General features: G+C 40.6%; 2 protein-coding genes across 5 annotated transcripts; one reads left to right on the forward strand and one right to left on the reverse strand.

Annotated features, from left to right (window-relative positions):
* Positions 1-817: 817 nt before the first annotated feature.
* LOC138125338 (uncharacterized) lies at positions 818-2,152 on the forward strand. The gene has a single exon (XM_069040605.1). It carries the CDS (start codon positions 818-820, stop codon positions 1,874-1,876), a length of 1,059 nt encoding a protein of 352 aa, XP_068896706.1. The 3' UTR covers positions 1,877-2,152.
* A 1,465-nt stretch (positions 2,153-3,617) lies between these two features.
* Positions 3,618-27,387, reverse strand: LOC138125323 (probable sodium/potassium/calcium exchanger CG1090). 4 transcript variants are annotated; one of them, XM_069040583.1, is made up of 14 exons: positions 27,236-27,387; positions 11,319-11,633; positions 10,641-10,796; positions 9,997-10,152; positions 7,074-7,229; positions 6,808-6,951; positions 6,157-6,294; positions 5,258-5,399; positions 5,100-5,210; positions 4,642-5,037; positions 4,447-4,602; positions 4,113-4,395; positions 3,930-4,060; positions 3,618-3,877 (listed from the first exon to the last, which is right to left on the reverse strand). In XM_069040583.1, exons 2-14 carry the CDS (start codon positions 11,631-11,633, stop codon positions 3,678-3,680), a joined length of 2,484 nt encoding a protein of 827 aa, XP_068896684.1. In that variant the 5' UTR covers positions 27,236-27,387; the 3' UTR covers positions 3,618-3,677. The 4 variants fall into 4 exon arrangements, with proteins under 4 accessions (XP_068896684.1, XP_068896683.1, XP_068896685.1 ...); XM_069040582.1 differs by having other exon boundaries at positions 4,113-4,398; positions 27,236-27,386; XM_069040584.1 differs by having other exon boundaries at positions 4,113-4,398; positions 4,447-4,593; positions 27,236-27,385.
* Between the last annotated feature and the right edge of the window lie 5 nt (positions 27,388-27,392).

Below are 27,392 nucleotides of genomic sequence, written 5' to 3' on the forward strand. Positions count from 1 at the left end.
TCCGGACAACGACGCCGTCCGGTTGCGGGATTTTGAATGAAAACTGTATAAAAAGGTAAGATTTATGACATAATTTCCCGTCTCAGTTAACGCTTTTCTGTTTTGAAGCGGGTTGGTGTCGTTGCGGCGACGACAACAATTTTCAGTCAAACTGCTCGTTCGGAGGCAATTACCGTGCAATTTTGCCATCAGCGTGATTACAGTGATGCTGGGAGTCTCCGGGCGACGGCGACGAAAATTGTTGTCGAGTCGCGTTATCTGTACAGTTTTGTAGCGGAATGTTTGTAAATAGATTCCGTAAAAATACCGCTCTTCCACATTCCTTCCTACTAACTCAATACTTACCTCCCAGCAGTGCTCGTCGGGCTTCACGTAGTAAGAGGCACTCCCTGCTTGTAATTAGAGCGAAATAAAGGGCCCCAACCGTTCATCCATGCACACAATAACTGTACCTGAAGTAGGAAGTTTCGGATATTTTTGTCGCTCAGTTACATAATTATACGGTTTTCTTTCCATTCAACTGTTCCTGCCGCAATCTTATTGTTATCGCCGCCGGCGGAGTGTTTTTTTTAAGCTCGTAGGTGAAACCTGCAAGCCGCGCAACTAAGGTGTTTCCAAAGAAACTCGTTAGAACGGGGGCCCCTTGCGATCAGCTTTGAGCATGCTTCCCATTGTTGTGCCCCACTCCACGTCTTTTGCTTCGGCAACGACGAGATCCCGTGCGACCTTGGTGTAGTTATCAAGAAACCGCTTAACCCGCACACCCGACCTTGTCGAGTTTCCTCTTTGTTAATGAGGTGGTTATAGGAGGGACGAGATGAGCCAGAAAGCGACGCGTCGTGCGCGTCGGCAGACCGCCGACGAGGATTCCACGTGCAAACCACCCACTCCTAAACCGGAAGAGTCGCCGCCCCTCGCCGAAGAACCGGAAACCGCACCTCCACAAGTCCCGGAAGAGGCGACCAACGACGTGGAGAAGGACAACACGACGGAAGACGAGAACGGCGTCGACAACAAAATTGAGCCGGAGACGCCGCAGTTGAGCAACGGACACGAGGAGCAGGAGAAAAACGAGCTGGAACTCTCGGGGAAGGACACAGAGACGGAGATGGACCCGTTGATCGTGTCCGACGAGCCGGACCCGGAGCTGGTGTTCGAGGAGAACTCGTCGGAGGTGGAATCAGGGAAGGAGTCGCCGGTGTTGACTCGGTGCAAAACCAGAAGGTCGATCACGAGGAACATTCCGACGCCGAAGACCCCCAAATCGCTGGAAGAAGACGAAGAGACGGAGCAAACCGAGAGCGACAACAAAGACGGAGAGTTGAACGTGACGTTCGAGTCGTGCTCGGAGAACACTTCGACGAAGGCCGTAGCCGGCGGGGACTCCACCCGACTGGAGTACTACATCGACAAGGAATCGTCCAATCTCGAGAGCAACAGTTTCCTGCAAGGGAACAAAAATAAAACGTTCGGGGAAGCGTTGAGGCACTTGTCGACGCGCAGGACGATAAGACCGATCAGCGACCAGTACAGGAAGAGACTGCTCCAGACGAACCTGGACAAGAACCTGTCGGCGACGTACCCGAGTCGCAACAGCGTCGAGAGAATATCCTCGGTGGGGATCAAGAGGAAGAGTTGCAGCGAAGGGGAGGAGGAGCACGGCAAGAGGTTCAAGAACGACTCGCCCGGGTTCTTCTCCAAATTCACCAGTCCCCTGGCCAGCATCAGAAACACGTTTCGCTCGGATTTGCCCTCGAGCACTCCGAAACTGACGGCGTACAAAGACGACAAGTTTCTCCTCGAAGATGACGCTGTCAATTCGCAGCTGTGCGAAGTCAACAACGGAGGGGAGAGGCGTTGGTGCTCAATCATGTAAGATAATCTCCGTCGAGATCTTTACGTTTCTGGCTATCAATACTCCTCGGTTTTGTTTCAAGTACAAATTTTTATCGTTTGACTTGGAAGATTTTACTTAAAACATTTATTGCGACAATACGACCAATGTTTCATCAAATTTAAAAATGGACTTTTTATAATGTAAAAATATCTATTAAATCTAGGAAATTAGGCTAGGTACACATCTGATAGACTGTAGAGTATGTTTTCTTTTAAAGTATGTTGGTTACTCTTTATAAATAAAAATGTACCCAAACGTCCCCGTCTTATTTCGAGGCCACTCCAGGAGGTTTTTTCCAGGTTTCGATCAACAACACTTTCGTTTTTTAACATTTTTATTTCAATGGTTACATTCCAACATTTAAAGTGCATTTTATATCTGGCTATAAGTGCTACGTTCGATCTTTTTTTTAAGTTTTTCTTTGAATTGATTAAAGAAACAGTTCACAATCAACGTTGATTTAATTTAAGCCATTTTAAAACCGAACGTCGACGCTGCTGCCCAGCGACAGAGGTCTTGGATTTTCTCATGGACTATGAGTCAAACGACAAATATTTACCGACCGGAAAACATCGTCATCTGATTTATCGGTCCGCCTTCGCGCAGATAATTCCAAGGTCACAGCCCATGAGAGAATCCAACGGCTGTACCACCGCTGAACACCACACCGACTCGTAAACATTATCAAACATTAACTACGATCATTAAGCAATTATAATATTTTCTTCAATACACTCCTATACAGGTTAACACGACTTAGGAAGCAGTAATTTTGGTTTTCCATAGTTGTTCGAATCCGTCGAGCTAATACTGGGTGCATTATTATTAACGCTATTTTAATATTAATCTAATTCGTTAATTTGTAAAACTCCCAGGAATTATTGGCAAGATTTGTTGTAGATGGACAAAAAAATATAATGACCAGTCTTGTAAATTTTTGACGATTTTCTAGATTTTATTGCCAATAGTTCGTGGTGGAGCGTCCGCCGCGGAACCTGGATTTCGCGGCCGACAAGTTTTTATCATACTCTATAATTAGCCTATTCTATTGACCATAAGGCGGTATTATTGTCGTAAGTTTCACTAAATTATTGTTTTCATCGACTCGCTTTGTTGGATGAAAACTGCAACCTCGCTGGGTACACGAAAAAATACAAATTCAACAATCACAGCTGAACTGATCGATCGATTGTTTTGTAAAAACAATCGAAAAATGTAAACAAGTTCGTAACGAAATCGGAGAGCGGAAGCGAAAGGAAGTGTTTTAAATCAGTCTCGAAACTTAGGAGAGATCGTTGAAATAAAACTGTACAGGGTGGACGATTAGTCCCTTTGTGGCTGAAAAACTATAGTTGAGTTTGTGAGTGTCCACCCTGTATAGAGGCCGATGCTGACTTCGATGTGGTACATCTACGGTGTGTCACGGAAGGGCGGTCCTACAACTACCGTTATCTTCATAAGTTTGTCGAACAGTCGGCAATTTAGTAATCAGCACACTCAGTTAACTACTATTGACTTACATTAATTGAACAGCTAAAGAATCTTGTTCTCGTCAACACTGTATATAAGAAAAGCTTATAGATTAGTAGTTCTACCGGTTAAGAGTAGAGGGATCTTTACATTTGTTTTAGAAACGAAATAACGTTGAAAATTTGAACAGGACGGCTACTAACAACGCTAAACGGCTAACACCTAAGTCACATTTTGGGTAACATTTGAAAACGGTCAACACTCTTTATATAGAACTTTGTTGAGCATAATATGTAACATAAAAACGTGGTTAATAGTCACTAGAACATTCCGGTGGATTGAGGTAACCGAAAACATTCAACTCGTACATGCTCGCAAACGTTATGAAAATTAAGTACCAAGCCATCAGGATGATGCCGTACTTCCTGTCCAACTTCCAGCCGTTGAGGTGAGTCGCCACCACCAAAAACACCACCGTGGACAAAAGAGACAACGTGGAATAAGTCAGGCCTGCAAAAGAGGTCGTCGACGAGTCGGTTTTTTGGCGTGGGGAAGGGCGTACCTTTACTGATGACCGGTACGTCCGAGCCGGGCTTGATGATGGCGGTCTTGATGAACCACGGAAGCCCCAGACATATCAGGATGTCGAAAACGTTGGAGCCTACAGCGTTGGACACGGCCATGTCGCCATATCTGCAAAATTAAATCGGTATTTAGGTGGGAACGAGCGCGGTCGAGGAGTTACCCTTCTTTGATGACCGCTATGCTGGAGAGGGCGTCCGGGACGGAGACCCCGGCGGCCACAAAAGTCAAACCCATGACCGTGTCCGGGATGCCCAGAGTGGTCCCGATCACGGTGATCATCCACACCATGAAGTACGAGTAGAAGGAGATCCACATCATCGACATGAAGAAGGTGAAAGGGTACCAGTTCCGGTACTGTTCGGCCCTGCAATCTGGCATCGTTTTCCTGCAGAGGTAGTGAATCGGGAAGACTACCGCCCACGTGATCTGCTTGTAGAGGCCGCCTTCTGCAAGAGACTCGTGAGGGGTCGCCGCCTAGAGAGCGAGAGTCGTACCTGTGGGTTTCTCTAGCGGGTTGATCATACTACTGGGGTCGTACTCTTTGGGCCTGTAATAGTCGTGCTGCACCGGAGCGGGGGGTGGAGGCGGCGCCCCACCGCTAGCTTGGTTCAAAGCGGGGCCGCTCAGCTGGGTATCGAAGCCTGGAGCGTCTAATCGGTACTAGCGGTCCCAACACAAGCGGTACTCACCTTCGAATCCTTCCGCGGGCTTGTCGGGACTGCAGCCGTAACTCGGGTGTTTGCCTTCCTCCTCGAGGGTCTTGTAGCTGACCAGTCCGGACTGTTCGTCGGGGGCGAGCTTCTTGCAAGGCACGGGGAGGCGCTGGGCCCACTGCTCCAGGTAGCTGTTGTAGTGGAGGGCCACGCAGTAGACCACGTACATCAAGATCATGCACAGCGACTCCCCCCAAGAGATCATCTTGTCCTGGATCGTGACCAACATGACGAGGATCGAGACGGCGTAGAAGAAGCAGTCGCGGATCAGGGGCCACCAGTTGAGGTAGACCACGGTGGTGGTGCACAGGGCGCACACCGAAATCACGAACATTATGTTGAAAACGGCCGATCCTATCACTCCGGAGATTCCTACAAGCGGTGACAGGTGACGTTTGACAGATGACATATGACAGGTGACAGGTTTTACCCACCGATGTCGTCTTTGGCGAAGAAGACGCCGATGATGACGGTGGCCAGCTCGGGGGCGGAGCTTCCAGCGGCCATGAAGGTGGCGCCCGCCACGTCCGGCGACATCTTCAGTTCTGCAAAAGGCGGGTTGAGTCGCGATAGGCGAGGGGTTGGAGGGTACCTTCGCAAATGCGGTCCAAGGAGGCGACGAAGTACTCGTCGCAGACGATCGCGAGGCCTAGGAAGGTGTAAACTGCCACTATTATGTGGACGATGATGCCGCCGTGTTTGCGCTGCTCGGGCCCGATCAGGGGCTTGGGGAACTGCAAAATCCCGAAATCGTTATGGAGGACCCCCAGGGTGATCGGGTTCGGCTGATTTAATATCGGGACGATAAAAATGGGATGTTTGTGTTGTGTGCCGTCGTGTAAATTAAATTGGAAACTTGATTGTGAGGAGGTTAATCTAATTGAAGTTCTCGGGCCTTTGTAATCTTCGGGATGGTTGCTCTTCGAGCACGGCCACTCGTACAGCTTATAACACAATTAGAAATTCAAGGATCGATTCGGAACTTGACCGAATCAAGTGGAAGGCGATACCTTACAACCTCTCTGCTTCACTAATTTTTTTGAAACTTAATTATCTCAGTCGCAATCGTTGTTTGCAACTCGCAATCTTTTATTTGTCGCGCTCAAAACACATTTGCTCGATTCGCGATTTCATTTTGACGTCTGAGGCATTGTACATTTTGGCTTTGTGCTTAAGATTCATTTTTCAACTGTCATGCGAAGGTGATTTATCCCGGCGCATCCACCATATGTAACCCTCGCCAACTGGATTTACATCAACGCCGACATTAAATGCTCACATTTTAAAACTCCGCGTCCGTCACATTCTATCATCCACAGGGCCTGCAAATTCGTGTAAACTGCGTTCGGATTTTTTGGGGTCTCTAAGGGATAAATTTCTTTTGTGAAAAAGGAGGAATCAAGTCTTTCATCGGTTACGCCAAAGGTCAAAAGAATCTCGTTTGGAGAGTGGAATTCCTTTGAAGGAAATCTTTTTTTCATGTTGACTTACCTGTCGAATTGCTGGGGGAATACAGGGTGGTTCTGTGGTGTTGGTTGTGTTTTGGTGCAATACTAATTCGGTAAGGTGTCCATGCACTGCTTTGTGTGCGTGTAGCGCTTCGCAACGAGCTCTTTCAGTCTTATTCATCTGGAATGCGCAAGTGTTAGAGTGTCGTGGATAGATGGCGCCGGTGGAAGCTCTCGAGCTTCCATCTAGCGGACACGCGCCGGAAAAATTTTGGAAGTTTTTCTTGCTTTGCGTTATTTGTACTACGCGAATTCACACGTAATCTGCGCAAATCCGGATTCATTAGATCCGGAGCCGAGGGATAAATCGCGTGAGTAAACGACGATTACAAATTTAATTACACCAATCTCGGGGCGGGTTCCGGCATCATTTCATGTGAATTTATGGAGTGATGAGATACTGAAAAATTGATTTTATAACGAACAATTAATTCCTGTTTGTGAAACATCACAGAAAAAGGGACGAGTCGACGTTTTTGATCGTGTTTCCTGTAACGAGCGTCGTCAATTACGGCAAACATCAAAAAGAATCTCGAACAAACATTTTACGTCAAATGCGAAATATGCTATAAATATATTCCGGGCCCGGACCGTAGAGGTAAAATTTTGATTTGAATTTTTTCGCTTGGCTCACCTTTTTCATTGCAGTGGCGTTGCACAGTTTGGACAAGTTTGCGTTTTCTTCGCTGTCACCTAACAGTGTACTAAGGTGTCCGTGTACTGCTTTGTGTGCGTGGTGTGTGTGTGCTTGGCAACGAGCTTGTTCAGACTTGTTCATCTGAAACATCCTGACTCGTTCAATTTGCGAAAATTAAGCTTCAACAGAAGCTAAACTGTTACAACACTCACAATTCCAGCAAACAAATTCTCTCAAGACAAGAATTTGTCTGTTTGTCCTACCTTTTTCATTGCTTCTGCACTACACAGTGTCGCGTTAAGTGTGTTTTGTTTGTTCTCTTCATCATCATCCAGTATTAGTGTGTTAAGATGTCCGTGTACTGCTTTATGAGCGTGGTGTGCGTGTGCTTGGCAACGAGCTTGTTCAGACTTGTTCATCTAGAATACTCTAACTGTTTTATTTTGCAAAAATTCATCAGACATATAAATTCTTCTCGCATTTCTATGGTAAAAGGTGCAAACACAAAATTAACCTTTACGTCAATAGCAATAGTATACAGGATGTGTCAGTTAAGATTTACGAGCCTAATATCTCGGTTATTTGCCAACGGATTTTTATGAATTTTAAAATGCACATATTTTAGACCGTGAAGGTTCAATTAGTAATAATAAAATTACCTCAAGTTAAAAAATGTAATTTTAACACATGTTTCCTTTATCGAAAATTATGCGCGATTATTATTAGATTGTTAAACATTAAAAAATAGGGGTCTACACAAACAATTAAGTAAATCACTTGTCTGATTCAACGAAAAGATTAAATTTTGTCGTTAAAAATTTCATGTAAAATTTGAAGGTATTTGAGCAGTTACCTTTTGAAACAATTGATGATTAATTGCCAAGCAACATTTTGTACACCTTTAAAGTCTGTCAAAATTGGGCGCGCTTTATTAGAAACGTCAAATTGTGAAAATTTATTGAAAATACTCTAAAAATAGACTACAGCGGCAGAAATTTCAATATTGTTGAAAAAGGAAAAAAAAATTGCCTATGGAGAGTGTCGTAAGAACTTCAATGACACAGTTCGTTTTCTCGTGGAACACTATCCAAATGTAGGCTTCAAAAAATGTAAGGTTAAGAGAGTCGTCAATTTATTTGAAGACACAGGAAGCGTACGTGAACTAAATTACCTTGCTAAAATATCCTGATCGTGTTTTAGTCCTTTATGGAAGAATTAAAGCATCCAATATAATAAATTAGGTCCAAATGTTGTCTTTAACTTTGTAAGTGTTTGTAAGGTTAGCAAGATAAACGTCAAATATGTCACCTGCGCTTCTGCGAAAAGGCATGACCAAAATTCTGCAAAATTACGCGTTTGTTTCATACTCGTCTACGTTTTTGCATTTGCAGCCACGTTTAACACAGTTTTTCGCTTTTTTCTTGCAAACCAGACGTCTTTCAAGGACGAGTTTTTCCCTACAGCATTTTTTATTGACGATCAATTTTTTATGTAAATCTTAATTGATTCAACGTTTTAAAAAGGCATGTAAAAATTACGTTTTTAAGACTTGGGTGATTGCATTAATGGGATTTTACTCTTCACCGTCTAAAATATCTGCATTTTAAATTTCACAAACATCCGCTGGAAAATAACTGAGTTATTAGGCTCGAAAGTCTTAGCTCAGACACCCTGTATTATTATACGAGTTTTATAAGACGCTTGATTGTGACACGAGTTGATTGGGGTACGACGAACGGAGTGAGGAGTGCTCCAACAGAACGAGTGTCACAGTGCGTCTTATAAAACGAGTGTAATATACCATTTTTTCTACTTTGGTCGCATTAATTTCATAAAAAGTGAAAAATCTGACTATGAAATAATCTAGGGATTTTTGTGTGGCATGAGTTATTGTGGCATTTCTGTGAAATTTATGTCAAATGTTTTAATTGTTAACAGGATCTCGCTAGAGATGTCGGACGCCGGCCAGCGTGCTATTACAGCAATACCAACTTAATATGTACATATAAAAAAAGAACCCAAAAACAGTTTCACAACAAGTTACTTTGTGACACTACTTTTAGTTTCACAAAATGCTCTTTATGATACCAAAGTATAAAAACCATTTTTGGAGATTTGTTTTTGATTGAAAATTACACAAGCTGACATAAATCAAGTGATTTATAACGTAGAGAGCATCAAATGTAATTATTTATAATTTATAGTTGTTGAAGACGATTTTTCCGTTAGAAAACAAAATAATAGGACCAAAGTAATTAAAACACAGGGCATTTAACGAGTAACAATGAGTCCGACGGAATATGCAACCCACAATACATTTGCATCGCATGCAAATGTATTGTAGGTTGCATTTTCAATTTTATCTGGCTCATCACTCGTGAAATAATCTGTTTTCACATTTTCCTTTTTTGCCTAGTTATTTTTCCAATTTTTGCGTGGTAGAAAAAAAGAAGGTACCTTGACATTTTGTAAACAGCTATAAAACATCTATACATATAAATAAAATAGCAATAGTCTCTTACTTTTAAACAAAATTTCAATTAGGTAACTAATAAAAAACTAATATGTATCTTGATTTTTTTAAAACGAAGTTCGCCAGAAAGGACAAACTCCTGATCATGTTTCCTACTTTATTTCATCCCGATATGACCTCAATAGGCCGCCCAGTGATGGAAATTCTGTACCGAAAATGTCGCGCTGTAGTGAACTCGCCTCGCTTATTTCTGTTTGTCATGTCATATCACATCTTATATTTGTTTTCATTTTTAATTGCTTTCCTCTAATTTCTGAATTCTTAAATTGTCAAGTAGATGTTTTAAACGGACTTAAATTCATTTAAATTTACTGTAGCCACTTCGTTTTCTTCCACAAGGCAGTGGTTGACAGGGCACAGCTCAAGCAGGGAGTTACGCGAACTTATGGAGAAACTTTCAAATTAAAATTCAGCTTGACGTTGTCACATTCCTCAATGTACCTAAGCTAGCAAAGCTGCAGGCTAAATCTAGTCCCACATAAATTATTTAAAACTCCCTTCGCAGAGTCAAATTTTGTCGACTTGTGTTATTTTTCTTTCCCACCTTTTGCAAAATTAATCCCCAACAGAAGCTAAACTGCTAAACACTCGCAACTGCACATTATCAAGCAACAATTTTTTAAGACAATCATTTTTTTCATTATTTGTCCTACCTTTTTCATTGCTTCTTCACTACAATGTGTCGTGTTAAGTGTGTTTTGTGCATTATCTTCTCCGTCATCCAGTACTAGTGTGTTAAGATGTCCGTGTACCGCTTTGTGAGCATGGTGTGTGTGTGCGTGACAACGATCCTGTTCAGACTTGTTCATCTGGAATATCCTACTAATTTAATTTGTCAAAATTGATTTCAATCAAAATCAAAACTGTCAAACTCTACATCCCGTCGTACAGTCGCGAGCATTAAATCTTGGTTGTCAAGGTCATTTTGAAACTTCCTGCTGCTGTCACAAATTAAAAATTTGTCAATAAAATGTCAATCAAAAAAAAAAATGTCTAAGATTTATTTTAAACATTCAAAATTATGGCCCCAATTTCGTTTTTTAACAGAGTAAAAATACTAAAAATTATTTCGCTGATAGAGACGGATGTGTCAGAAGCTAGGGTGGCAACCCAGTTGGGACTTCCAGAAAGTTGACAAGATCTTGACAAGACAGAATTTATTTGAGGTTATGCCCGTTTCACATTAGAGCACTTTCCACTGCGTCAACGAATGACCTTGGCGACCACAATTTATTGCTCGCGACTGTACAAATGAACTTAACGCCAGTTGCAAAAAAAAATCGATTTTTTTTTCTACCTTTTTCATTGCTTCAGCGCTACACAGCGTCGCGTCAGGTGTATTTTGTGCATTATCTCCATCGTCATCCGCTACTAGTTTATTAAGGTGTCCGTGTACTGCTTTGTGGGCTTGGTGTGCATGCGCTTGGCAACGAGCTTGTTCAGACGTGTTCATCTGGAATATTCTACCGATTCAACTTGCAAAATTATCTCAAGCTAAGCTCTTGGAGGCTAGATCTCCACTCGTCAAAAACGTAATCACACGTTTTAACATGTTTCAAGAGTGACTCAGTTGCACCGAAGATTCAGCAAACCATAGCATCAACAAACATGCGTTTTGAAAAGTGCGATTTTGAAGTCGAACAAGACTCTAGTACTTTGCAATTTGAAAATGGTGTCTTTGGTGAAGGTGCAGTTGTGTCTAGGCTTGGGTGAAGTGTTGGGATAAATGATTTGATTGTGAATGAATGAATGAATGAATGAACTTACATCTACGAATCAAAAATGGAATAAGGAAATAAAAATGTTCAAAAATTTCTTGGAAAAATATTTCGTGTTGTGCTGACGTACGAACCATCGATTGATCTTCCAGATTGGTGAACCCTGAATGCTATTGTTTCCTGTAGGACATCTCTACCGGAGATTGTTTTTTTTTTTTTTTTGTCTTCTTTTGAGTGAAGTTTAAAAAATGAGGTACCTGTTGTATGGCTGGTGGCGTGCAGGGCTGCCCCCCCGTCGAGTTGGTGGAGTTTGTGGTCTCCTTCGTCGCCCTGGGCGCCCTCGACGAGCCTTCGACATGCTTTGGTGTTGTGAAGTTCGTCGACACCGAGACCGTCGTGGCCTGTTCCGTCGACGATTGTATCGAGCTCGTGTCAGTCGTCGACTTGTTATCCTTTTCTGTCAGCTTATCCAAGATCTGAGTGGAATTCTCGGAGAGGACGTGGATTATCGAATAAATAAGAAAGAACACGGACATCTGGAGGAATTTGTGGCGACGTGTGCGTCTCATCATCTGCGAAACAAGACACACGACAGTTCAGGGATTGCGTTGTCGGGAATCAAATTTCAGTAGATTTTTTATTGAATTAACAAGGGACGAGGTGCGCTCCGGGGCGAACTCGTAATTTTCCGGGTCCCACTTTCTTCGGCCAAAATTTTTGAACAGTTCCCGTTTTATGCAGCGCTCGTTAAATCCCCTAAATACTCCATTACAAAACAGGCATTAATGAAAATCCCTCACGGTGTATTTTCCTCCATTTTCAACCCACACCGTCCCATTCTGTGTGGATCATCGTGAAAACATGAACCAATCAAACGCACATTTGTTCAAAACAGATTCCTTTTTAATTCCCGTTTGAAACAATCAAGCGACTTTCCATTCGCGTGAGAATTTTCCCGAAGAGTTTTATTTGCAGAGGCGCCATCGAGCCCCGTCGCGACGCCCACGCTCCGGAACCGTTTCCGAACAAGATGCGAATTTAGCGATAGCATTGTACCGCAAGTCGCGGTTTACGCCGCCAAATCGATAATATTTACCGACTTAACGCCGTCCCCGATCGCATCGGCGACGATCTCTTCGTCTCGCCTAATTGGGGCGAAGGCAGGTGTCCCGCGGGGACAGGGCCGGCTCCGAAATCGCCCGAAAACCCACATTCATTCGGGGGTGGGAAGACGTTTCGGGCGAGTACGTCTCTGACAGCGACGTTCACTTTTGATCAATAAACCAACTGTGTATGGAAAACGAGCCGACAACGTGGAAACATTACACTAATACTTTAATGGAGGCACGTTTGCGGCGAGAGGGCCGGATTCGAATCGATTTCGAATGGGAAAAAACATACACGTGTAGGTTGTGCGGGTGGGTGCAGGTTCGAGAGGATTCGCTTGCTGAACTCCCAGGACGAATTAAATATTTCACCGGAAAGTTGGGAATGTTTGCCGGAAAAGGAGTGTTGACCGTTATGGACAACGGGATTAAAAAGAGTTTTCGTTTTGGATCAAGGATGGGTTTAAAGTAATCACAATTAAATGGTGTTAATCGTCCCACAAATTATTATTTTTTGGGTTTACAACAAAGCTATTACAGCACTGAAAGGAGTGCGTTAATAGCCGATTTGAGTGCTGTAATAGACCAGTACAATTTGGATTTTCAAGGTTGGTAACTTCAAAGGTCAAACATCAAATGCCAAATCGAGCTAAACAAACTTCAAATTGAATTTTCAAATGTTCCACTGTAACATTAGTGTCACCAACCATCATAAAATTCCCCAGATTTTAAAACTGCAATTTTTCATTTGAAAGGGGCATAAAAAGGCGCAAAATAGAAAAAATAGTCCATGAAATACTTTATAAGGCATTTTGTAGCACTTACTCCTTCATGGCACTCCCCGCAAACTCGTCGTCCCCTAAACCCGTGCGTGCTGCAAAATGCATCTCATAAGATTCGTATCATAATATACGCCGTGATCAAGAATCTGTTGGTAACAATGAAAATTTCAATGATTTTGGTACCACTGCAATCTAAAAACACGGTTGACAGCTTTGACAGTGTTGACAGGCAAAAGGTTCATTTTTGTAAAGTCTATTCATTTTATATTGAACTTTTCAAGATCAAATAATTTTATTTTTTGGCTCTACAGGTGTCTTAAAATTATCGTATTCCGAGTTCGGGGCTTAGTAGGGGACATTCTGTTGACCAAGTAAAAATGTTTAAAAAAAATTGCTGTCACTTCAAATATCAAATTTGCCTATATTTGTTCAAAAGTACCTGATTAATATTCTAGCTATGTTGTACTTCCCTTTTAACCAAAAACTGGAAAAGTAACACTTTTATTTTTTCGAGATAAAGCTGTTTTTTCAAGAAATGTCTTTTCATTTATATTTTAATATTTTACATAATCATCCTCACCATATTTCAAAATGAATGTCAAACATTTATATTTTTTATTTGAAGAAAACATGATGAAAGGTTTGAACCTTCAAACCCATATATCTTTGTAAAGACCCCCCTATATTTTTTATTTTATTTTTTCGATATTCCTGAGATTTTTCCCTACAAGACCCCCGACTTGGAATACGTTAATTTTGCGACACCCTGTATAATTATGTTTTGTAAATAGTGACATGCCGGTAAACACCGTTCACGTTGGATTGAGCATTGCTAAATCGCATTATGTTGGTTAGTTGCATGTCACTATTTACAAAACATAATTAAAGAGCCAAATGTAAGACTTGATTTTTGCCCAAGGGCGTCATCCCTCAGTATTTGATAATTAATCGATCAGACTCATCGGTACACATTAAATTAGACAATCTCAGCTACAGTCATACGATAATCTACAGTCGGACTCACCTCCACCTCATTCAGTCATTCAAAAGGTAAAGCACAGGTCCGGCCTCGGGTTTGCTCAATGGGACGGTACAACATGTAAATGATAAACACCTGACACATCTGTCGCGAAGCAAGGTCATACAGTGACTCACCCGGGGGATTCCTCCCCCTAGCCCGATCATGATGAGGGGCTCGAACCACGGGCGTCGTCTTCAGAGCGCTACGTTCCGGGATTGCGTTGGATGTTCTAGTAGTACCTGTAACAGCCCCGTGTGCAGTTTGGGATGCACGGCCCGCCCGCGGTCTCCACAGAAGAAGACCGCCACGGCCAGCGTGTGAGCCTACAACCCACTTCCATACGATACTGTGCTCCCTCAGTACAGGAGAGCCGGGGTTACCTCCCAACCGTTAATCAAGCACGTATGATCTGTTACATTTGGTTGTCACCACTGGCCGTCTCGACAAGACGCGCCCAGTCAACGGCCGAGCCGTGTCATGAGCCAAAGATGCCTCACCCGGACATCCGGTGCTCAGGAATTATACCATGGTATCTGCCAGAGGTTTTAGCGCATTGACATACTGACATCATAGCCCAGGTTGCCCAAACCTGCTATCACCCAGTTACCGACACACCTGGTAACTGTATCACCGGCTAGCACAAGCCTAATTCACTGCACCACTCCCGGGTCACAGACTATTCACCTGCCGTCACTCTCGTACTCGTACCTTGGACAGCCCGTCGGTTCTAGCTGCCAAAGCTACACTGTCCCCGTCTCGCCTGTGGGACCGTAAAAATCACCCCCGAGTCAAGGACCTTTCAGAACATAATTTATGAGCCACATGTTTGGGTGGAAGAGGTAGTTTTTCTGTTGCGTTTTTAAAATTCTCTTACATTCGGCCAACCTGACATAAATCTCGTCCCGAGATTGTGAATTTACCTTAGTATCGTAACATCTACATCTATTACTACTTGCTGATCAGCCTACTACCGGTGCTAACTACACTAGTGCTAACATTGCCATGGGACTCATGCAACCCTTTAGAATTTGTCGCTTAATAACGGTGATCTCGTCGTAAAAATTAAAAAAAATAAATAGTCGCAGAAGTTTGAGAAATAATCGAAGATATGTTTTGCTGCAGTTTGTTTTATTGCTCTTGTTAACACCAATCAGAACATGTAAACATTAAACATCAGAAAATAATTGTGTACACCGCTTGACATTGATCCGCACATATCAATTTGTGGTCTTTTGCACCCGGACACTTGACAGGCCATAAATTTAGTCACAAAGCACCTGATCACGTCCGTCGTCTTCGGAAGCTTCCGACAGGCCTCCAGCTGAGAGGGACGCCCGGTCATTGACCCAATACTGATAGGGTAGCTTCCGTCTGTTGTGGGTCGAAGTATTTTACCTGGTGTCTCTCATGGTTGCTACCCCCAAATGTAATTACGAGATGGTCGCACCCTCATCGTTATCTCTCCAAAGTGGACAGTTCCGCCTGAGGTGTCCCAATTTTTTACATTTATGACACCGGGACCTGCCTGTTTGCGATCCCTCCTGTACAGGTGGTCGCGCTGCCGATTCGGCGGATGTCTTCCACCTTCTGTCGCCATCGGAGCTACATTCGTGTGGCGTTCCTCGGCGGAATTTCTGTTGATGATCGTCAACTACCTGTGATGCCGATGCCGACGACGTCGCGTCGCATCTCTTCAGGTATCCCAACAAGGCGCTTGGGTCCGTGTATCCGCCGGCCTGCGACCCTGTTCTGACCACCACGTCTTGAATACCCGCGATCAAGCAGGATACCGCCTTTTCGCCGTTGATTTCACACTGATTCAGTAGAGCCAATTTCTCGTAATAGTAACGGAAATACGTCTCCTCGACCCTTTTGATCCGCTGCATCATCGTTTGTAATTTCTGGTGGTAGTCGTCACTAGTTGGGAACGCGGCGATTAATTGGCTGCGCCATTCTTCCCAGGTGTACGTCACAGTTGGTAAGCCACCAAGCCACGTCTTGGCGAGTCCTTCCAACTTCGCCAACGCGTTGTGTACCGTCACCTCTTCAGTCCAGCGGTACATGGACGCCAGTTCTTCCACTTTCGCGACCCACTGATGGATGTTCAGTGACCGGTCCTCTGGATCGAAGGGCGGCAACAGCCCGGTGTTAATAATGGGCCGCGGCGAGACCGTGGCCACTTGTGATTTCAGGCTGGCCACAAAATCTTTCAACACACCCGCCAAATCACTACTCTGCGTATTAGTAGATGAGCTTGACCCCGCGCGTTTCGCCGAACTCGCGGCTGTGTCTTCATCTGAAGACGAGCTCGTCGAAATTTGTCTAACGCGACGACGACTGACAGCTGACTCGGACATGATTTCACAACTTTGACAGTAGAGCGTCTCGAACAAAATCTAACTGAAAAACTGACGCAACGGTCCAGTTACGCCCTTATATAAGCTTAAGTGTTGAGGGTACGTGCTCGGTCGCACTTATCAGTTTTTTTGCCTCAAGGACCGAAATACAATGTAGGCGTAGTCCAGGGCTGTAAATTTCGGCACCCTTCGTTATGCTACGCGTTCATTTTAATAGCCTTGACGCAATTTGGATAATCTCCAGGACCCCGGTTTCTTGGAAACCACTGACATTTATAGGTTTTGCACAAAGAACGAATGGACTAATGGTTTTCGTTTTTCACACGCCCCCGATTCGTAACCCTCGACAACACATTTTTTTTTTGCATAACCATTTTCAGTTCTCAGTAAAAGGGATCGTCGCTCTAATTTACCATGCACAACAACCAATACTAACAACTTGGTTATCAACTTCTAAGAACTGGGACGTTTGTCATGTCAGGCCGCACAAATAAATATGTCATTGGTTTACAATCGAAAATAATTTGAGTTTGTCCATCTTGCAAGTTTATCGCACTGTAGCTGACAATAAGAGTGAACCGTTTCGGTCACGCAGAATTCTGATCCCACTTCTGATATGTAAGACTTGATTTTTGCCCAAGGGCGTCATCCCTCAGTATTTGATAATTAATCGATCAGACTCATCGGTACACATTAAATTAGACAATCTCAGCTACAGTCATACGATAATCTACAGTCGGACTCACCTCCACCTCATTCAGTCATTCAAAAGGTAAAGCACAGGTCCGGCCTCGGGTTTGCTCAATGGGACGGTACAACATGTAAATGATAAACACCTGACACATCTGTCGCGAAGCAAGGTCATACAGTGACTCACCCGGGGGATTCCTCCCCCTAGCCCGATCATGATGAGGGGCTCGAACCACGGGCGTCGTCTTCAGAGCGCTACGTTCCGGGATTGCGTTGGATGTTCTAGTAGTACCTGTAACAGCCCCGTGTGCAGTTTGGGATGCACGGCCCGCCCGCGGTCTCCACAGAAGAAGACCGCCACGGCCAGCGTGTGAGCCTACAACCCACTTCCATACGATACTGTGCTCCCTCAGTACAGGAGAGCCGGGGTTACCTCCCAACCGTTAATCAAGCACGTATGATCTGTTACATTTGGTTGTCACCACTGGCCGTCTCGACAAGACGCGCCCAGTCAACGGCCGAGCCGTGTCATGAGCCAAAGATGCCTCACCCGGACATCCGGTGCTCAGGAATTATACCATGGTATCTGCCAGAGGTTTTAGCGCATTGACATACTGACATCATAGCCCAGGTTGCCCAAACCTGCTATCACCCAGTTACCGACACACCTGGTAACTGTATCACCGGCTAGCACAAGCCTAATTCACTGCACCACTCCCGGGTCACAGACTATTCACCTGCCGTCACTCTCGTACTCGTACCTTGGACAGCCCGTCGGTTCTAGCTGCCAAAGCTACACTGTCCCCGTCTCGCCTGTGGGACCGTAAAAATCACCCCCGAGTCAAGGACCTTTCAGAACATAATTTATGAGCCACATGTTTGGGTGGAAGAGGTAGTTTTTCTGTTGCGTTTTTAAAATTCTCTTACACAAAAAATAAAATTATTTGACCTTGAAAAAAGTTCAATACGAAATGAATGGACTTTAGTTATTATTAAAATTGTTCTTACACTGGAACAGGACATTTTTATTGGGATGACGTATTTTCGTACCGGAATTTATGATGTCAATAACGGTTGAGAATACAACTTCTACCATACAGTAACCTAATTTTGTTAAGGCTCGCGTTTACCTAAAAGAAATTTCCTAGTTGATGTGCAGTGGGTCCTCTATTTACAAATTTATATTTTGGTCAAACGGGTCAAACAAACCGAGAGACGCAGGTACCCGGTACCTTATATTAGTCACAGACGCTCAGTAGAGGGTAGAGGATTACGATCCTGTCCTGTTCCGTACGGAGATAATATTTTGTGTTGGAAAGACAAGTCCTACAATGCCAAATCTGAATTGGCTACACTGCAAACTGTTGTTTCATTCCATTTTATTATTTATTAGCTGACCCGACAGACGTTGTCTTGTCCAATCCAAATTTCAGTAAATTAGTTTGTGATGATGAATTATTTTCTTCCATTAAATTTGAAATAACAATGAATCTCAAGGTGTTTTATTTACATTTCGATTGCAAGATCGATGTTCAAGAGAACAATCCGATAGCGAAATAAATTGGTATAGAAATAAAATAATTACATTTGTTGGACAGATCGCGAAACAACAGAATAGTAAAAACGGATTTAGGCTGAAATGCGTTTTTCCAGATTTTTCTCCAAATTTTCCAAAAATATTTTTTCAATTGAGTTATTTCCATCCCGGGAACAAACCGAACAAAAAAAAAATCAATTAAATATGTCGTCAGTTATGATCGAGAGTGCATACAAAAATTATAATTTTTGAAGTTTGCCCTAATTTTCCGACTTTCCTTTGTAATTCTCCCGGTTTTTTTTTTAACAAAAGGAACATTAAATTTTAAAAAATTAAAAATATTGAGCTAAGAATTTGTTTTAGTATTTTTTTGTAGGTACATAATATACCTACAATTTGATCGTATAGGACATTTTTCTGACTTTGAAGGTCCGACTAATAAAACTACATATAATATTCACCAAATACAGGGTGCAGCATTGTGTAGTTGTATTTTCCCAAAGTATTACGATTAAATCTGCATTTACTCCCTGCAGATGAGGGAATGAATTTTAGTTCGGAGTTTCTACCTGATTTGTCAAGAATTATGAATGAGACAAAAATGACCCTTATGGTAAAATATTTTTAAGGTCAAATTACAATGAAACGGTTGGTTTCATCTTGTGTCCCTTCGGTGAATAATTGAATATTATCGGTTTATTAGTCAAAAAAATTTGCTAAGTATAGAATTATATTATGTACTCGCAAGTAACGATTTTTATTCTTTGCTTATTCTGTACTTGCTCATGTATCTAATAGTAATAGTATACTATTATTTCATACTAGAAGTCTGTTCTGTATCATAATTTTATTGCAAAAATAAAAAATCATATTATGTATTTTGTGAAAATCGCATCATCTTTTTTCCTGTGGTAATGGCCGTTGCTATTGTTTTTTATAATGAGTATTTCCTTCATGTGTTTAGCAACCAATTGCGTGACAAATATTGACCAATCAAAACGAGAAAACAAAAAATAACCCGATAAAATTTCTCTAAAATGCAATGTGCAATAATCTGATAAAAAATGCCGGTACCTGATTTTTTTTTATTTAATTATTTTGAATAAAAAGAATTGGAAATAATGCGTTTGTTTTCATTCTATTCAGGAAATAATCAGCCGTATACCCCTCGTGCAAAATTTTGATATCGGCAATTTTTTTGCTAATGAACTCAAACATCCATAAATTATTCGGTCAGAGGACCAATTATTATTATCAAATAAAAGCCCTCGACTTCGTCTCGTGCTCTTATTTGCTAATAATTGGTCTTGTGACCTCATTTATGGATGTTTTCGTTCATTAACAAAAAAATTTCCGATAAAAAATTTTACACTTGGGATATAATATGTGATTATTTCATTCATCATCATTTTCGACCAATCGTAAGGCTTTATTTTTTGAATTACAGCGATAATTTTTCGATAATTTTTTATTGTCCTTCAAATGTTTTTTTATTTTTTTATTTTTAAGACAACGGCGAATACTAGTGTCACATTTTTTATTTTTATATCAAATGTCAACATGAGTCGTCAACTTCTGACGAGCAACTTGCAACCATTTTAAAAAATGACATTCGTGGTTGCTAATCAACTTTCGTATTACAACTCGATCATTTCGAAGCACTCAAGTGAATATTTTTCGACTTTTGCACTTTTCAATGTCAGATTTGATTTGTATAAATAAAACAGTCTCTGATACTGTTATAACTACCCAACCGGACTCAAATGGATAATGTAATCGAACATCTACCGGACAGTATAAAATAAAATATTTTAAATCGTGAATTTTGACATGAAATAAAGGAAAAAATTGTGCTTATTTCATGGTGTATTATTACTGGAAATTATTATTGCACGTAAAAAAAAAGGATAGAGATTTGCATAATATTAAAATGGGTGATATGGCGATGTAATTTGTACCCTTGTATAGTCCCCTTTCCGTAAGCTGTTAGCTCAGGTAGCATGTAGGGTTGGTTGTCTACAACGTGAAATTTTAACGTTGAGAAATGACTTCATTTTTTTCGTTTTTTTTTCAACTAATATTCAAGTAGGAAACACCACTTTTCGTCTGCGTCACATTTATAACAATATCTAGTGAATGACGTGAGATATTTTCGATATCTCTTTTCATTTTGCCTACACAGCTTCCAAGCAGAGCATTTTATTTGTGGTTTTTCAACAAATTCGTCAAAACAAAATTATATTTTTCTCTTCATAGTTCACTAATAGAAATGTTCATAATTTATGTAGTAAAGAGAGAAAACGTTCATCTCGTACTGTTTTCTCAAAAAACGTGATCGAAAATCCACTTTTTCGACCGTTTCAAACTCAGGTAAACGCGAGCCTTAAATGTCGTAGTTAAAACATCCGGTCAGTGCCAATTACGAGACAAAAAAGACCAATGTTTTTTAATTGTTTCATTATCAACAGACTTTAGTCATTGTTGATTACGCTGAACGTTATTATTTAGAAGATTATGCGTTGGGTGATTCAAAATGATTGTGGATAAGTATGGCAACTATGTTCGAAAATGTATGTGGCCACTGTGTGGGTAGGATAGAGTTGACATTTCTTTGACAGTTCATAGTCGCACAATTTTGAAAATTGTCAAGTCAACGTGATGTGATATAAAAAAAATATCAAATGCACGCTTATGAAAACGAAATGTCATACAAATATCAGAGCACTACCCCACCCACCCATTTGCCACATACATTTTCGTACACAGTTGCCATACTTATCCACAATCATTTTGAATCACCCAATATATGTCTTGGCTTGTGACCGACTATCGAGCGAATGTAAATGTGCGAATTTGAGCTGTCTGTTAAGGAATTGCCGTCAGGAAGCAAAAGGAAATGGTAAGAATGAGTCGGGAGGTGGTTCTCGAGGATGCATTTGGAATAAGTACGAGTATATTATAGAAAACTAATTTCAAACATGTAAAAAATCAGTACCTATTAGAGCAACAAAAAAATTTCGATAGTGATGGATGATGAAAAATCTTTTTCTTTTACAAAAGACAACTTGTCTGGAAATGATGGATACCTACACCTGTGATGAATGTACTTGAGAGTATCATATTTAATGGTAAACAGAAATTTGAGACGAAAAATTTAGTTTATTTTGCAGAATCTGGGAAAGTATACGGGAAGGAATGTTTACTTAATAATAATATTGTAATTTCAAATGTTATTTCGATGGAAATGGCGCATTCAAATACGCCATCCATACATATTTAGTTGTTGTGGTGATTGGTAACGTACATTTTTTGTTGGGAAAAAATTAAATCGTTGGAAGGTCCCAAGAGAACGTCTGATTGGTGATTTTTTGTGCAACAAGAGCAACAAAAAAGAGATATGGGCGGCTATGGAAAACAAAACTTATGAGCGAACGTCTGATTGGAGGTTTTATGTTATTTTTAGTTTTAATCCAACAAAAAAGAGATAAGAGGCGGCTATGGGAAACAAAACTTATGAAAGGTGTGGTGTAGCTTCAATCGTACCGACAGCGATGGTTCAGTTGGCAGCACGTAAAAATGTAATTCAAATGTCATCAGATGTCATTAATTACAATAGTAACTGTCATTCCGGACTTTCAAGGCACTTACCACCAACTGGCCTTGATTATTTTGTTTTTCCATACCTGAAAAACAACGTGTTCAAAAACAGGCCTGGCACAATTCCCGAATTAATGCATGTTAATTGATGTTCCGACTTTGCGAAGGTCATTTGAAAACACGAAGCGAAGAGAGTAACATTATGTTTGGAAGCTGAAGGCAGACATTTCGAACATTTACTCTAATTCGTAAATACGACTTGAGCTCCTCATGATTCTTTTACAACCGACAGGTCACACATAATGCACACCTTTATGAAAATCAAGATTTCAACGTTCTCAAAATCACTAACCTAACTTTTAAGATTGACATTTGAAATTTTAACCAATTGCCAACTGAAATTTTTAGTCACAGCTAGCTCTAATTTTTTTTCGGTCTCACGGTATTAATCTGCGTGTGGTGCAAAATATGAAAGAAAATTACAAAAAAATGAAAGAGAACGAATTAAGTCTCAAGTGTTTTTAGTTACTTTTACAGCAAGGATGATAAAACATGTTATCTATTAAAAATTAAACATTTTATTTAAGTCAAAAAAGAAAATTATCTAATTTCTGTCTAGAAAATTCTTATAAAATAGAATTAAAGCCATCTCGACCACATAAGAGATCTCGTTTTACCTTTCTTTGATTTATTTTATTTTCAATGAAAGAATGAACTTTAATTATAACTCAGCAGGGTCTTCAAAATGGAAAAGTTTTATTTCATAAAAGATGAGTACATATCTTTAAAAGGCTTAATTAATTTCTGTCTACCGAACAACAAATAATGTGATTTCATTAAACGAATGCGTCGGTTTTTCGTTGGTTTGTTTTTAATTTTTGTTTAAAATAGCAAAGTCGAAATATTATTCTTTCCCCATCAGAGAACATTAAAATGTCAAACTAGTGCTGCAAGAAGATTCTAAAAAACTTGTTTAATTGTGTTACAGAACTTACAAGATCAAAATGGGAGCAGTCAAGATTGCAACTCATCCAGGACGAAGTTTTATCTAAGAAAATTAAATATTTTTTAAAAAATGTACAATTTCGTTAGTCGTTCTGTAGAACAAGTATCGTGCGTTCATTTAAATTTATCCCCACAGTTGGCGTTAAAGAGTCGATTGTGAACGCACCACTCGTGTAGAAACAGCAGATCCGTGATCTGTAATCCGTGGTGCACGATATTATTTCTTTTGCTTTATTGTCGATTTTTGTTATGTTAGCTGTTAACAGAAATGTGAGAAAAATAAAAGATTTCTTTAGGTTTCTGCAAATATATATGTAAAATCACTCTCTTAGATTCTTGTCAGTTTATTTCGCGAGATGAAAGTACTTAGAAAAATTTGATGAAATGAATCTGTACGACGAAAGCAAACGAAAATCAAAGAGCTTTTATTAAATCTTCTCTCAAAACTTTTGTTTCTTTTGTAGATTTTAACGTTGACTTTCATTTTGATTCGTTTATTGCGTTTAAGTTGTTAAGAAGATTCCACTTTAAAGTCTCGGACTTTCTATAACCTCATGTTTCTCCTTCATAATTTCTTTCTTAAGTATCTCATCGACGTTCTGTCACTTTCTGTCATCTTCAACATACCTAAACTTTAAATTTTTTCTCTGCTCAACAATTCAACAAGAATAAATACCTACAACAGGATTCGTCGATTTAAAATAAAACGAGAACTACATCCATTTCGGTTGACGTTTTTTCATTTTTATTCAGTGGGTTCAAATAAAACAACTTAAAGAGGACGTTCAGTTTTCAAACGAATTTATAACATCTTTAAATTTCCACCAACATTGTTTTCAACGACATCCGTGTTGTCAGTGTCATTTTTAATATGTTGTTGCAGATTGTACGAATACGACACTCACAAATTCATAACGAGAGTTCAGAGTGTAAGCAACGCCTAGTTAAAAAAATTTCAAATTGAGGTTATGGTAAATGAGAATTTATATTTCGTGAAACACCAACAATAAACAAGAACTCAGTCTTCAACATCATGTAAAACATGGTTATATTAAGTAAAATTCTTGTAGGCTTCTCAAAATCCGCATGAATGATTTGAATTTGTCAATTTGCCACGTCAAGGTAAATTGCCAAATTATGAAATACAAAATTACTAAACTGAAATAGCAAGTGATGCCAACATACTGTCATATTGACATCTGAAAGTCAGTTAAAATTTCTGTTAATTCCGTCGTATCCAAAGTAATGAAATAATATGTTGCACTTCCCTTTTGAAGAAAAATTTCAAAAGTAAAAGTATTTACTCCAAGATAAAGCTATTCTTTCAAGTAATCTTTTTGAATTATTATTTTACATGATTATGCTAACCATAAGTAGAAATAAACGCTAACATTTATTGCTTTTATTTAAAGAAAAAAAAGTTTACACTTTGAGTCCTATATATTCCTTCAAGAATGATCCGCTACAACGTTCCGAATTCGGAATACGCTAAATTTTCGACACCGTGTATAGTAAATTCGATTTCTTAAAATAAGAAACTGATAGTTGTACGAATTTTTGAGGGATTTTTATTAAATGTTTTTAAGTGCCCTCACTTCCTGGTCCAGAAATAGGATATTTTTGGCTCTTTTTCGGTCGTTTTTCAATTATTTTTGCATGTGCTAATTGGCTTGATCCAGAAATGAAAATCCAATTTGCAGTGTTTAAAAACAAGGTATTTTTTTGCATGTGCCAAACGGACTGATTTAGAAGTAAAGAGCCATTTTGGGGTGTTGAATAATTTTTTCGGTTGTTTCATATGTTTATCTTTTTTTTGGTCGTTTTCAAATGATTTTTGCATGCGCCAATTGGTCTGGTCCAGAAATTAAAACTTATTTTGGGATTTTTTAAAATAACGGTTTTTGTAAGATTCTTCTTGGGTGCTTTAAGGTAATGATTTTGGATGATTTTCAACGGTTTTCTCATGTGCTCAATTTCTGGTAGTCTACAGACTTTTGAGTATTTTTGGGGCGCATAAAAATTAATGATTTTAGGTCTTTTTGGGTTGTTTACTTTTGGGAAAACATCTAAAATTTTAGGATTTTGTCTTGTTTTTTAAGGCGCCAAATATCCTGGTACCTTCTTGACTTGGTGTTGTTTTTTCTTTTTTTTTTGCATGCGCCAAATGGCTTGGTCCAGAAAAAGAAAGCCATTTTGGAGTCTTTAAAAACAAGGTATTTTGTAAGTTTTTTTAGAGTGTTCTTGAGATGATTTTGGGTGATTCTCAACGGTTTTTTCGTGTGCCCAATTTTTGGTGGGTACTTTTGAAGTGCATAAAAATTAATGCTTTTAGGCCTTTTTCGGTTGTTTACCTTTGGGAAAACAGCTAAATTTGTAAGATTCTGCCTTGTTTTTCAAGACGCCAAATATCCTGGTCCAGAAGTAACATTTTACATCCTACTGATTTCCTTTTCACATTTTTTTGGTTAATTTAATATTCAATCAAAATATAAATTTATATTCTCATCATAACACCCACCCATTAATATTATTGTACGAGCCACTCACATAAAATAGATCCATCTGCCGATGTCGCGCAAACTATCCAACTCCTTAATTCCACGATATCAATTTCGTCCAACAAAAATTATTCACTGTTTGTATTAACTTGTTTGTCCATTACGAATTTATACCCTACTACGCTTCGTAATTGATAGTTTATCGTCGGGGTAGTTTGGTGACATTAAACTCGGCATCCCGACGCCCATACATTTCTCTGCAAAATCCCGACCAACAATCTAACTTTGGCACCAATATTTTATTTGTACGACTCAGCTGCACAAATCGATGTTGTTGCAAACTGTCCGTCGTTTTGGCAATCCTTCCGCGCCCCAAACCCTTCTAATTAAGTCGAAGTCTTCATCTCCGCGACAATATTTTCTTAAGTTTCTCGATTTAATCTGGTTCCGCCTCCGACGCTGGATTTGCTAATTAAAACCCTGTTATGAAAGTTAAATAAATCTACCTGGGAATTGTGTGCGAATTTTCCTTTTATTAAGAGCGTCAGCCGGGACGAAAAATCCTACTGTCTCGGAGGAATTCAATTACACCGACAGGATTAAAAGGATTTGATTGATTCGCATTTTAACGATGATCCATTTTCGCCGCAAAACAGCGAATATGTATTTTCATCGCGTGTTGGAGAAAATTACGTTTATTCGGCGGCTGTGAGGGTAGGTACGTTCGTTTCTTGATAAGAAAACGGAAAAATGAGTTTCTCGGGGGTTTATAAACACCTTCCGCAATAATAAAACGCCAATTGGGGAGTTTTTCCATTTCGGAAATCGAAGGAGGTAGTTTCACCTGCAGATCACGGATGACATCGTTATGTAGCCGCCCTTCAATTTCAAAATTCAGATAAACTGAAGAAAAATAACAGTGATACCACGAGAACAGACCACCCCATGACACGCTCGCGATACGTTATGCGGAATTAAATATTAAAATCTGATATTTGAACCGGAGGCAGATTCGAGAGGATCTTGGCGAAAATATAAATTGATTTCTCTCTCGAGTTGCATTATTAAAATGCTGTTTTGACAGGAAAAAGACGGGTCAATATGACGGTGGATGGTCTCTCGACGTCATCGTCAAGTCTTTAAGACCGGAACGAGGGTGGATGTCGATTTGATTCCGCATCCGACGTGCCCCTCTCGACGCACTCCGACCCTGCAGGTATTTCCTCCATTAATAAAAAATCCCCACGCGTTCGTCCCACTTGTCCCGACAATCGACGGCGTAATTGAGCAGCAATTAAACGCAAAAATCATCAAGTCAAGTGTTTTCTTTCAATTCCGGAACGTCGTTTAAGACGTCGTAAAAACACAACGAATTCATTATTCGCCTGTTACGGAACGCATTTCCACCTTTCGACCTACATACCCGCGTCGTTTTTGATCGGACACCACGGGGGTGGGTCGCCGCCACCACCTGGAACTCGTTCCGGCGTCTAAACGTCACTAAAAGTCACGGGAAATCGCGGTGAGTATGATAGGGGTTTGCGGACGCGGCGCCCCCTCGAAAAACAGCTAATTCAGTACCTGGCAGTTGGTGATGTCCAGGAAAAGTCGTCACCACACTCGAATTCTCACTCGTCGCTGGTGCTTTTCACTGGAACGTCGACGCCGAGACGCTTTTATCGCGCTGCGTGAAACTGGCAAACGTTTCCAATATTTTCCTGGCCATGGATTAGGGAAC

The sequence above is a fragment of the Tenebrio molitor genome, chromosome 3 (assembly GCF_963966145.1).
Source record: "Tenebrio molitor chromosome 3, icTenMoli1.1, whole genome shotgun sequence".
In the NCBI taxonomy this organism is placed as follows: domain Eukaryota; kingdom Metazoa; phylum Arthropoda; class Insecta; order Coleoptera; family Tenebrionidae; genus Tenebrio; species Tenebrio molitor.